At 39.5% G+C, this 13,840-nt stretch overlaps 1 protein-coding gene across 7 annotated transcripts in view; it reads right to left on the bottom strand.

Moving 5' to 3' along the window:
* The window catches only part of si:dkey-237h12.3 (teneurin-3), a 208,992-nt gene that overhangs the window by 85,240 nt on the left and 109,912 nt on the right, over positions 1-13,840 (bottom strand). For 6 of the 7 annotated variants that reach the window (XM_036127293.1, XM_012876933.3, XM_036127294.1 and 3 more), the window contains exons 6-7: positions 11,774-11,899; positions 4,270-4,481 (exon numbers count right to left, since the gene is read on the bottom strand). In XM_036127293.1, coding sequence (XP_035983186.1) covers positions 4,270-4,481; positions 11,774-11,899 — 338 coding nt within the window. The remainder of the gene's footprint in view (positions 1-4,269; positions 4,482-11,773; positions 11,900-13,840) is intronic. The other variant, XM_036127295.1, reaches the window with a different exon arrangement.

Genomic DNA, 13,840 nt, shown 5'->3' with positions numbered 1-13,840 from the left:
AAAAAAAGGTTATTTGGCAGCTTAAAAAAAGCACGCTGTTTGGCTACCATGTTATTCTTTTTACTTATTTCACCTTCTTACCTATTTTTTTCTTTCTTTTTTATTTTATTTGTATTTTTATAGTGCCAAGCATTTTGAAAAAAAAATAAAAAAAAGTTCAGAAGCCTCTAATGAGCCCAGCTGGGTGAAATCCATCCAACCTGATTATGTGGAGGCAGCTCAGCGTCGGCGCTTCTGCAGCGTAAGACGGATGGTTTTTCCTCTTCCACCGGTCTCAACCGTACTTCTCTGACATGGACAAAAGTTTCCAGGAACAATGCGACTACTGAGCTAAACAATCTCCCGCTGCATGCAAACTTTTTGGTGATACCACAGCGCTACGTTTGCACAAATCTCATCAATTTTCCACAGACAACCTAGAGCGCCTGGTTTTGTGAAGCTGGAGCTGAAAATGTGAAACAGAAGAAATACAAATATTTTTTTATTAAACATCTGGTACTGTGGGGACATGTTTATAATAGATTATACTATATTTTTATATATCATCCATGAATATGGGCTATTCCCGAAAAACCCGGGGCAGCCCAAGTGTATTGATATCCATGCTTCTCTGAAATAGTTAAAAAAAAGCCGTAAAAAATGACATTAAAGTCAGAGTTGCAACAAACATGAACGTGCTCCGCAACTGTTTAGCTGGCCAGCAAAGAGCAGAGAAAGGCATTAAGCAGGAGGGAGGTCAAGTCAACATTCTGGTTCAAACCCCTCTGAGAAAAGCTGAGGGGGTTGGGAGGAGATATTAACCTGGCAGAAGTTGACTTCTTTGTTTTTGTTGACCTGAGGGGAAGTAATAAAACAGTTCATCCCACTGGCCAAGCGCATACATCTGGGTTAGCTGGTGTGAAAGCCCCCTAACTCATCTCAATCCAGAAATACAGGTGAATAAGAGTCATGACACCCAGAGCAGAAAGGTTCCCAGATGCCCACGGATGGAGGAAGAAAGCCTGCGCATTCTTCCGTCTTTGAACCGAGCGGACTTTGAGCTGCACAACCGGGTGCAAACCTCAAAGAAGAAAAAAAAAACAAAAAGTTAGCTTCTTCCAACTTGTCTGATTTGTATCATCACAGACAGACACTCGATAGCTGATGGAGGAAGTCTATATTTGACAAAGGTGGAAAGGTTGTTGCACTTAAATGCTGTCTTGTCTTCCAAGCAGTGAATGCGATGAACAGTCAATATCTCTCATTGGGGTCTTTCATGCTCAGTTAAGTAAATGCATTGATTTGTTCCCCCAGTACCTGAGCAGAATGGAGTTTGGAAGCAGACACAATGAACACAATGTTGCACACTGACGGGGATGAGTGTCGGAACAGCCCTGGCCTAAAACATAAAAGTAGTGTCTCGTTAATTAGGACGCTTTGGACTTTGATTTTGTTCTGTTACCTTTTCCTTTTCTTTCTTTACCTTGGAAGTGCAGACCAGCTCACCCATTGTTACTTATATTGAACTTTTTTTTTCCAATCAAACTGTGGCCCTAACACTCTACACTTAAGTAAAGCCCACCTTTACTGAGAGCAAATGTGGAGAAGGGGAAGCTGAGAGCTTTCTCTGTGGAGTGTGGAGGAAAATAACCACTGCCTGAGAGCTTTCATCACCATCAGCACACATCAGACATTTAGATGCTCAGAGATGTCATTCAAGAGATGTCCGCCAGACATTCTGCAAACACTTTAGTTTGCCATTGGCATGCATTTATGCACACAAACACCAACAAAAGTGAGGTTTTATTTACAAATGAGCAGATGTTCAAAACTCACAATGCAGTAGGAGAATTGATAACTTATCACTTATTTTTGATTTGTTAAAAACAAGTTTGGGAGAGAAAACAGTCGGGACCTTATCAAAAGTGAGAAAAATGTAGATGTTAAAACAAACTATCATGTATTTGATCATATTTGGCAGAGGCGGATTTTAAATTTGATCCCTTCACCAAGCTGGAACACAGCTACCTTAATATTGAAAAAGGTTTTCCGAAGCTCCATGGAAACATTACATATGGTGGAAAACTCTATAACAATAATAAATTAACTGGTGACAAATCAGTGTAATGACTTTAATAACAAAAAGAGACCTTCCATATGAGGTTTGGCTTTTTTTTTCAGAATGTGACAGTGAAACTAAAATTTGCTCATTAAATTTCCATGGGACACATCTAGGAAGAGTAAATTAGTCCAGCGGTGTCCTGCCTCAATTACATTTGAAGCGTTATGAAAAAAGACCCAATAAATCTATCAGATTTAAGTTAATTCAGTAATCGAAATCTTAGGAATTCAAAAGGTCTTATTTGAAAAGTCTTTGTTATACGGATTCTAAATACAAGTATATAGATTTTCAATGCTGCTTGATTATCTAACTAATTAATTATTTACCAGAAGAAATAATCCCAACAGGTGGAGCAATGCAACGTTTTGGGCATTTTTAAACTTGAAGCAGTTGATCTGAAATGCAATTAAAGACCATTAGGTATTCTACTTTTAAAATTTAAGAAGGTTGTAGCCTTCTTAAAGTTTGGCCAAATTGGTTGACTCACACAAAGCCGTTACAACAGATCTAAAAAAAAAAAATGGTGTTTGTCATTTTGGACCATAATATTAATTTTCAGAAATGTTAAAAGCGGATGTTTTTATCATATAAATTCATAGTGATTTGAATTGTGCATTAAAAGGGTGTAAACAATGTGAAGCTAAGAGTGGTGAGAAATCCTTGCTCTGTAAAATAAATCTAGGTATACCCCAGGGCTCAGTTCCTGGCCCAGTTCATTTGAGTTCATATAAAAATTATTTGCCATATTCTGCTGCAAAAGTATGCTTACGATTTATATGTAGCTTTTAAGAACTGTGCATTTATTTCAATGAAACTGACCCAGTATGTGGAGTCTGTTGCAGCATGGTTTGAAAAGTTCTGTTTCAGGTAAAATGTTACAGCAACTTGCCAATTTGCTGTTTCTCAAGGGAACGGTCTGTCATTGCAGGCACTGATTTCAATTTAAGCATCGACCGGCAAAACATTAGTCCCACAGGTGAAACATCTTGGTGTAATGTTGGATTATATTTTCATACTGAAAATACTGTCCCCATTTAAATTACTGTGTAGGTGCATGTCACGTCGTTAAGGAACTAAATTTAAAATGGCCTCAAATTACTACCTTAAACTTATATTTAAATGCTTGTAGTGTCAGGCTCTGCAGCATTCAGTGACTCTTTGGTTCCATTTACAAACACTGGTTGAGCTTTTCATGAACATTGGTAGGTTTAATTTCTCTGAGACAAGCTAAATTCTCCGTATGAGAGGTCAACATGTGGAGCTCTATATCTTCAGGACTAAAGCTGAGCTCCAATATCATTCTGGATTAAAACTGAAATACTGTTTCCTATTTTGTCATGTATGTTGGTATATGGTATGTCATCCATGCGTCTGAATGTAGGGAAACTAACTGTGCAACTAATTTTGAAACAACAAATTTCATCACATTTTTGATGTATCTGTGCCCTAAACAGTGAATGTGTTTTAGGATTTAGGGTGGGAAATTTCCGATGTAGCATAAGGATCTCAATGACTCATTTTCCATCTTCTAGTATCAGGTCATAATTTGGGAACAAAATGTAAATGTTATATGAGTGCTACTAAGTCCTCACATAATTAATACATTGATTAATAGTAAAGCTGGTTAAATTATCAGTTTGACTTTAAGTTTCAAGCATCTGGCATGCTGATGTGGGTGAATCTTTAGTAGCACAGACAGAGTTTCTTCATGTTGTATGAATGTTATGTTAATACTAGGTATTATAATGATATCATAGCATCTGTGAAAGGCTCTTGCAGTGATGTCTCAGAGTTTATATAGCTGTGTTGTACATGCTGAGGATTTTTATGACCTGAACAAAAAGATCTGTGGCAGGGGAATAAATTATGTACGATGCAGCGTTGAATGCTAAGGTAGGCGATGCTGGAGAGTTACTGGCCTAAGGTAGAGTATCCTTCCTACGCAATGCAGATAAGCAATGGTCAGATGGAGGTATTACTCAGGTTGGATTTGCCTTTTAAATGTTGAAATCGCTTGTGTTTTAAATTCTGAATAGTGTGGCATTTCTACATGCTAAAGGATTATTCCTAAACTAATGAAGTAAACAAAGGAAGACCCAGCAACTGTAAAAATCTTCTGTTTTCTCTTTTCAGAATAAAAAAACGGAAACTTTTCAAGATTGCTTTACCTGAGTGTGAGACGGCACAAGACCCTTTCGCCCATAGACACCAATCAGCGCGCTCTTCTGCACGGAGATGTTGAATTTCAGGAAGTGTGGCTGCTCCATGCTGAGCTGAGAGCGCCAGAACACCCCTGGCGGGACACTCTGAGCCACCCGCTTTCCGATGTCCACCTGTCCGGTATCGATGGAGTTGTTCTCGGGTTGAAGGCCCGTCTTTCCTGTAGCAACATTAAGAAAGTAATTCATCACATAAACCATTCAACCATCTGAACGGCAGTTATGGCGATCATACATTTTGCCCGCTGGGTATGTTGTTGTTGTTGCTTTACAGTGCAATCCTAATCCCTCAATTAAATCAAGACATAACTGGGAGAGCTTCATTTCTCTTACAAATGGGCTGTGACCAAGCATGACAGGATTAAAATCACTGTTTCCCAGCCCTGTTAACAAAAAATGAAAAAGGACCATATATAATTGTCTTTTTATTACACGCTAACAGGCCAAGTCTGCCATCTTCTCTTTGGTCGCCGTGGTTCATGGAGTGAGGCTTCATATCAGATAAGGTGTAAATGGAATCTGTCAGGAACACTTAGAGCTAGCTTACCGGAGCAATAACTGCAAATCAAAACAATTTGCTGAATGATGGCCTTCAACTCTTACCGTATATAGCGCCCGGATTCTACAGTACAGTATGTAGCTACACAGGGACAAAAAAACAACAAAAAAAAAAACGTTTTATTACCTGAACAAATTTCCTGGTTAAAAAGAGAAAGGCATGAAGTCCTTGCTGTAAGAAAGCTGCAGCAGGGGAAGGAATGCATATAGAAGATACAGAGCAAGCTTGGCTTTGCCCCTCCCCTTCAGAGGCATTGTGGTGTGCCGACACGTGTACTGTAGCCGTGACTATATCTGTTTGTGCCAGACCTCCTTTATTTGCATGCCTCAGTGTTGGGTGTGTAATGAGGCCATTGCCTGTCACTTCCGCTTCAGTCAAAGTGAGGCCTGCAAGCCAAGTTTACCTCTGGGGAGAATAATAGCTGGCTATTGATTGCCTTTAAACAGTCCAAAACCTGCCTCATGCTATCTTAATTAGCAGTACTTATGAGGATTTAAATCTAGCCCAGTTTAAACAATTGAGCTTTTGCCTGGCCTATTCAACTCAATTAATGCTTTCGTGGCCATGCATTTTAAACAGCCACACTGTGCTCGGAGATTCATTTATGTTGCCTTTTGCAGTAAAGGTGAGCTGAGATGGCCCGCCTGCTTGTTGACGAATACAAGGTAGTCCAAGATTATGATTAGGGACTACAGAGCCGTCTGAAGTGACGCGAACTGTCAAAGATCTCTATAAATTTCACATGACTCAGTTTGCAGGGGAAAGTGGAGGTACATTTTTTTTTTTGCCCTTCTTATTTTGTCCTTTTTTTGCACTCTGGTGCTTTAAAACTCTTAAACTCATTAAGGCAAGTTTCATTTTCTGCTTAAATTTATTCCATTTAAATGTACATGCATCAATTTCTCAATTTGCACAGTCACAGTACAAAAAAAACAGGCTTTATATTCTAGAGTTTGGGTTTTGGGAATCTCTAAGATTTTAAGTTTATCTAGATTTTCACAAACTTTATCATTTTGTCTTCCTTTTCGTTAAAGATTAAAATACAGTTAATTCTTACAGTACTGAAAGCCTAAGTTCTTTTAAATCAAGATTAAAGACACATTTGTTTATGATTGCCTTCGACTATTCTAGTTAAACTGATTTAAACATAATTAGTTCATCTTTGTAGTCCAGCTGTTTTTAGTATTTGCTTTTAGTTTCTAAATTCCCATGTTTTATTTAATTTCCACATTTTATTCAAACTTGCTTTTATTCTCTTTTATTTTCCTATGTTTTAATCATGTAAAGCACTTGTCTTTGTACTGAAATATGTTATACAAATACATTTGCCTTGCCTTACATGTGCTTTATCTACTTGAGGTTAGATTTAAACCATTTTAGGATATGATAAAGAACAGATCACTTAGGTGGTAAAACCCTTCTTTCTACTATTACTGTATGAATATTTATGGACATTTCGAGCTGAATTCAACCCTAGCACCTTTTACATCCTGTCTTTATGTCCAGAATGTGCACACAACAGGCTCAGATGTACACCTTAGCCACACCTGAACCTTTGCCATAACGCTCATATAAACACCCTTGTTACTGGAATCTGTAGAGTTCATTTAAATGGGATGGTTTCCTGGCACAGACCTGCCTTTAAACCATAGTTCTCAAGACTTTGATCAAATTTAGGCCATTTCAAAAGCTTTATGTTAGCCTGCCTTATCTTTTTCCAAAATAATCTTGATGTGGATCAACATCCAGGAATAGAGCATCTGATCTAGACTGTCCTGCTCAGATGAACTAAAGTTAGTTAGAATAATCAGGAACCACTGAGTCTCCTGTCTCCCATGATCTGGAAGCCGCTGCGTCACTCTCCATGGTGAAGTGACACATTTAAGCGTGAATGAAAAATAGCTGCTACCCACATGCACATGTCAGATGCTGTGTGAAAAAAAAGGTTTTATGGTCAGCGGAAAAAAAAAGATGTTTGGCCACCGTGAACAGAGGACTGTTTGGAGGAGTCAGGATGAGGCTTTAAAGCTTCAGAGCAACAGAGCAGCTGGGCAGCATGGTGGAGGGAGCATTATGGTGCAGGGCTGCTATGCTGCCAGTAGTCCTGGAGCATTACAAAAGCAGGGTGGATTCATCAGGAAGGAGGAGTACCTCCAATTTCTGCAACTTCCTTTCCCAACAGCAGAAAGAAAGTTGATACGTAGTCACAACGGGATGCTCTGCTGCGCAATAATCCAAAAAAAGACTGAAACTGACTCTGGAACGGATGAATCCAGCTGACAATAGCGTCATGGAAAGGCTTTGAACGCACACATACTGTACAATTTAATATAATGCATGGATTAAAATGAAAAGCAAAGTCTACGCCAGAAAAAGCCACATAGTTTTAGCTCTAACTCAGATGTCCATCATGATCATGCCAGGACCTTACAGATGGCGACAAAACGCGTGTTTTACACGCAACTTGCTAACAGCTGTTTAACTAAATCTTACTAAAGGGTCTTTGCATCAATTTCAGCTTGTTTGCATAATTATGGGCCTGCAGGGATAAAAAAAATACACAATAAATTCAAACTTGTGGATTAAATTCTTGTTTCTTTAGCCAACAAAGATGTTAGTTGGATCCTTGCCCCAAAAGAAACAAGAGTTCAAATGCAGCATAAAAACAAAAATTAACTTAAAACTTAAAATGAACAATTTCTTTCCAACATCTATATTTGTTGCAAAGAATCACAATGTATTTTAAAACACTGTAACGGTTCTATGATGTTCTATCCCTTTCTGAATGCGTTTAATCTCACTACTGGAGAATGAATTAGGATTAAATCAGGATTTTAAATTTGAATTTCAACACATTTTCAATCAACCCACATAAGTTATATTAGCGTAGGCTTTATTGTCATAAGCTGTCCACGTAGCTTATTTTTGCCTCTAAATAAAATTCATAGCACAATGTTAAGATTCTAATATCTTTGTTTATCATGTTTGTTTTAATGCTGTAAAACTGTGAAACTCCAGTGATTTGCTCAAAACCAGAATCTGACAGTGGCCCATTTTTAAAATGCACACCATCTTCTAAAAGGAGGAAATAAAAATGTTAAATTAGAGTAAAAAGAAAAGAAAAATGTCTAAACATGTTGTATTTTTTGTTTCCAAGTAAAACGCCTGGGAAATAATACTATCACGTCTTTCCAGAAAAATTCACGTTTCATTAGGTTATTTCTCTAGGTATTAACCAGCATTACCTCAGAACTTAAAATAGCCACAATTCTTGTTTAGCGAAGAGAACGCATTATCCTGTGTAGGATTTTAGGACATAAATAGATAATTATGTTCTCGTTAACGAGAAATCATGACAAAGTAAGAAATGCTCTTTTACATTTTATAATCTAACTTAACGATGGTGCAGAGTCCACCATGTTGCATCAGCATGTTTCTACAAACCATAAAGTAGCATTAGCAGGTCCAGATCTTTTCATCACATTGAGTTCGGTCCGGGACTCGGTCCTGTATTATTACAACTTCAACCTTCTGTTCATTATCTATCGGTGAAGAAATAATACAGAGCTCCAGGGAGACCCAGTAAAACCATACAACACTGCTGTTTACCCACATCTAATTTGGCTTCATGCTCACACTGTGCGGTGCTGCAGGAAAATGAAAGCCAACCGCACACAAGCGGCCACAAGCTGGTATCAAATGGCCCGCATGTTGCTGTGCTCTGGCAACTCGCAGAGGTCACAGCAGATGACAGCAACTCGGTTCTGCCAAATGTTTCCAAAGAAATGTCGTTAAAGTCTGCTAAAGGCGTCACCGGATGTCAATAAATGAGCAACGTATCACTACTGTATTTACTCTGATTTCTCTCCGTGTCCACATTCTGTCACTGCATGTTTGATGCCCAAAAACTCCCAAATGTATCTTGTATTTATTTAATTTTAATCAGTAAAACCATCATGATAAAAAAAGTGTCCATTTAAGGCTATTCTACATGAAAACTTTATAAAATTCTTCATCTGAGAAAAAAAAAACTGCTTAAAATCAACCCAGAACGACCAAATCTTGATGCATGATTTCTGCAGATCTTTGATGACCAATAATCACTAATAGATTGGGAGGTATTGAATATTTTTTTTTACATTTTCAGGAATGGTCCCCAGCTTCAGAAAGCAGGAGGACAGCGGTGGGCATGTAGAAGCAGGTCAGAAACGCTGCTGCTGCTCCCTTCTGCTGACTGAGAGCAGTTTGGAAGCAGGAAGGGCTGCTCCTGTATGGGAGGCAGTTCTTGCTGCTATAGTGCAAAAAGCCGAAGATCACTTGCCGTCATTGTCCACATTAATGTCCATGCACCGGTTTCAGAAAAATGTCTTGCTGAATCAGAGGAAGGCTTTTGTCAGGCACGTTTTGGAACTACTGTGGGATTTAAAATGCATGGAATAAGAGCAGATAGTTTGTTTCTCAGTAGCAGATAAGGATAAAGGACAGGATCATGGTGAGGGGATGCTTTCCTTCAATAAGCTGGTCAGCGCTGATGGGAAGCTAGACAGACAAAACACAGAGAAATGTTTGTCCAGTTTCCAGCAGGACAACAACCCATTCACACACCACCAGAGATACGCCTGAATGCTTTATGACCAAAGCATGTTTTTATGTGAAAATGGCCTAGTCAAAGTCAAGGTCCAGATCAAAATCCAACCCAAAGCATCAGCAAAGATCTAAGCATGCACATGTGTGAAGCTGGTAGATCACAGTAAAAGTTTGTTTTACAAAGCGGTGACCAGTATCACTCATATGCATGTCGCACTCCACAGTTATTCATTACTGACTACAGTTTGCACAAATACCGTATTTTCCAGACTATAATGCACACTTCAAATCCTTACATTTTGTTAAGGTTTTATAAGATGCACCTTATCTATGATCACCGTTGTGTTTACTGACTGATGTTATGTGGTACAATCTGTTTTGTTATCAACGAAGCTGCTATGCTCAATGGATATTAGGAGAATTACGGTACACTGTGTCACTACCTGAGGACCCCTGAGCTGTCTACCAGACTGCCTGACTGTAATGTCTAAACTAGAAGTGCATTCATGTAAGGCAGCCTGGAGTACGCGCTAGCAACAATAAACCTAGTAAGTTAATTCAATATAAAAGTTTATTTTGGCCTAATGTTAGAAACAGGGCAGTGTAGTCCAGCTACTCTCCCTCTCATGAGAGAGCGGTGTACCAAAAGTAAGTAAAATTTTCTTGAAATTAGTATATTTGTCCTTGAATTGAGCAGCTAAATAAGAGTATTTGACAATGGAATGAGTATTTTTATCCATAAAATAAGATGATTAGAGATCCTGCACTTGAAATAAGATGATAGACATTAATTGTTCTTGTTTTAAGTGCAAAAATCTTATTCCTTTATTAATCTGCTCAAATCAAGGAAAATACACTTATTACAAGAATATTTTACTTATTTTTATTTTTTTTTAAAACGGTACTTTAAGTCACTGTAACTCCTTGAAAGTGGACTTTTTGAAGCTTATAGTAGGAACATATTTTTGTTCAGATGAGAATGAGGGACATTTTTGATATTTTTTTAGCATTTTAATTTAACATTGAATCTGGTAAGTGTGATAATATGTTGAAAGTCTCACTCTTCACTCCGTGATTGTGTTTTCCAGCTGGGTCTTTGCAAGACTCCAGCCACAAACCTGGCTCTGAAATACCTGGAAGCTTTTCAGCTCAGACTAGTAAATATTTAAAGTGTGTTTAGGACTGCTTCAGATTTTTTAACCGCTGAGAATATCCACACAGTAGTTTTTCAAACACACTTGAGTGTGGAGGTTAGCTACCTTCTGCACCTTCCCCTTCTGCATACAGCTAAGACACATCTAGCAATACAGTCACAGTATCATTGGTCATTTAATTATCAATCATTGAAAAGGCATTTTGAATTCAGTATTATTCATCCAAACTGTTTGTAAGGGTTGAAGTTAAGGGACAGGTTGCTGCAAAGTTTAAGCACAGTAGCAATTAAAGCCTGATCTCCTCAGCTAACAATGTTTTAGGGAAATCCCAGGGATAAAAGTCTGCTTTGGTAAAAGGGCACATCATAGTTTATTAATTTTAATGAATTTCACCATTACTTTTATTGCAAAATAACATAGATTTGTGGCTCTACGGCATAGAAGCGACATACATTTTCCGTGTTTCGAACAACTAACCACAGTAGAATGAGGACAAAGCAATTGGCCTGAAAAGGGAAACGAGAAAGATGGAAAAAACAACTGAGCTTGTCTGCTAAGAACAATTTAAATACATCTTTAACGAAAGCACAACGCTTCAGCTGCAAGGCGGCATGATCCAAAGTGCTCAGCACTCATAAAGATCTTAAAAGACTCCTATAAATCTTTCATTGATGATAATCATTAAAACCTTTCAGAAGGATTAACTTGCTGCTGTGGTGAACGTCTGAAGCAGGATGGGGTACGTTTGTGGCATCGTGTGTCTTCCTACGAGAACAGTCAAAACAGCATCAGAAACCTAATTTATACAGACACGAGGTCATAACGCCCCAATACAGGGGGGTGCATACAATTTCCACTCACTTCAGCTAACACAGAAAAAAGAAAACTGGCCGACATGATGGAAAATGTCAGAGAGAATCAGGGGAGAAGGGCGTCATAGATACGGGCGACACTAGCAATCTTTGGAACAAAATCATTTATGTCTCCATCCTCAGGCCGGCAAAAGCCAGCTGCAGATGGAGACATGGGAGAGCAACGCTGCAATAAAAAACAAAACACATTTAAAAAGCCAATTTTCAAACGTTTCTGTAACCTGATTTGATGCAAAGACAGCAGCATTAATTGTCCTCTTTTTTTTTTTTTTTGGTCTCACCGTCAGCAGCCAGAGCCGTTTCTGCGCTCGACTGGGTGGGCCCCGCCTTCCCAACTCCTCCGTTTTCAAAAGCTGGCTGGTTTTCCAAGTCCTGAAGCTGCCAGTTGAGACCGAATAGGTGCATTGCTGTGAGAAAAAAACAAAAACAACAACCCAGACACAACAGATAAATACGGCAGTATGTGGGCTTGTAGAAAACAATCAGCAAAACGCAAATAGTTTCAAAACAGCAATCAAGCCGCTTACGGACAAAAGACCTGTGGGAGCGCGCGGCGCAGGCAGCAAACAACAGCTGTTTAACTCCAAACATTTGGTTTTCTGTGGCCAGCCGGCCATGGGTGGCTATTGTGCAAACCTCGCTCCGACCGACGCCGGCCACACAGTCGTTTCAATCGATACTGTGGCATGTTTCCTCGGGGAGTGCTGTTCATTAAGGCTCCAAAGTGTCAGCCACTGCATCAAAGAGAGCAGCCGCCGGAGTTTCTGTTTTGACACAACGCTTCCACTTCAGACGAGATCCACCGGAAAAGTCTTAAACTCCCCGAGTCCAATAAGTGAGAGGCGCTGCTAGCCGTGCGCAAAAGATTGAGACTTTTAAGAAAGTGGAAGGCAGAGGATTGAGGGAGATGCTCGCAGCAGGAGGTGGAAGTGAGAAGGTTAGATGCTGCAGCACTCCTCCCGTTGTCTTACATAACCAAAACGTGTCTGGCTTTCATTCAGACAACCTGCTTTATTGTCACAGAATTGGATGCAATCAAACTGTGCTCTTGTTGTTTTGGGAAAGTGAGGCGTTTCTGCGAGCGCAGCGAGGGGGCTTATCTCCTTCAAAGTCACCAGCCAAGGGAACATGCTGAGGAAGCATCTTGATTTCCGACCATTTGATCTGCGGGAGGAACTTTTCTCCAACACCCGTCGCACGCTGGGAAGATGGATATCGACTGCAGCAAATAACATGAGAGGTGGATGCGGGGCCAGAGAGAATATCAAATGTGAAGGAGACCAAAAGAGAGATGGAAAACTGGTACGAAACAGCGTGTCAATAGATACTTTGTCAAGAAGCAGGGTGCGCATGTGCTTTGTAAAAAGCCTCCTGATGAAAATACGCGGCCTCAGTGGGACGGGGACGCACACGAGACGCGTCCTTGGTAGATGAGATGAGCAGGTGTGGCGTAGCCTTGGGTTTCAGTCGGAGAATGCAGATTTAACATCAGAGGGATAATATTTAGTCAAAGCCATACTCGGCCTCTGAATCTATTTCAGTAGCCGATAAAGTGAACCAGACAGAGCGAACGATTGTTTCATCAATAACGAGAGCAGCACTCCTGCGACAGGAACGCCTGATATGAAAGCCGGTGAGATCCGAACACAGTGGCTAAGGTGGGAGAACAGCTTAGACTCTGTTCACATTTTTCAAAGCGTTGATATATTTGGGGAAAATTGACTTTTAGAGGTCATTTTCTCAGCAGAAGAATTTGGATGGAGCACAACTTATTCTGGTGGGAGGCTGCCCTGAACTGCACCTTTAGGGCAAACAACAGCTTTTTAACCTAGAAAAGAAAAGGGATATTATGGAGTGCAGTCTGTTTTTTTTTTCAGAACCAAACAAATAAATAAAAAAACTGAGACCTTCTGCCTACATGTAGGAATGAACACAATAACAGCCTTGTTGTCTTTAGTTAATAAAGGTTTTGTCTCTGCAGCTCCTCCAGAGTAGCCATAGGTCTCTACTCTGATTAAAGCTGCCTTTGCCAGCCAGTTGATAAAGATGATCAATGTGGTGGTAAAAGGATGTATATGGTATGATTTATAACCAAACTTTGTTTTATTTAATAGTATTAGATTTAAATTAAATTAGATTCACTTCAATCTTATTTATATAGCTCCAATTCACATCATATCTTTCCAAAGTCTTATTCCATCAGATCCTCCAGGTTGGTGAGAAAGTTTCCTCTCTAAGGAAACCCAGCAGGTTGCATCAAGTCTCTCCAAGCAGCATTCACTCCTCCTGAAAGAGCGTAGAGCCACAGTGGACAGTCGTCTGCATTGTTGATGGCTTTGCAGCAATCC

This window comes from Fundulus heteroclitus, chromosome 23 (assembly GCF_011125445.2).
Source record: "Fundulus heteroclitus isolate FHET01 chromosome 23, MU-UCD_Fhet_4.1, whole genome shotgun sequence".
Taxonomy (NCBI): Eukaryota; Metazoa; Chordata; class Actinopteri; order Cyprinodontiformes; family Fundulidae; genus Fundulus; species Fundulus heteroclitus.
The sequence above is the reverse complement of the archived record's forward strand: the minus strand, read 5'-3'. Positions and strand labels throughout refer to the sequence as shown.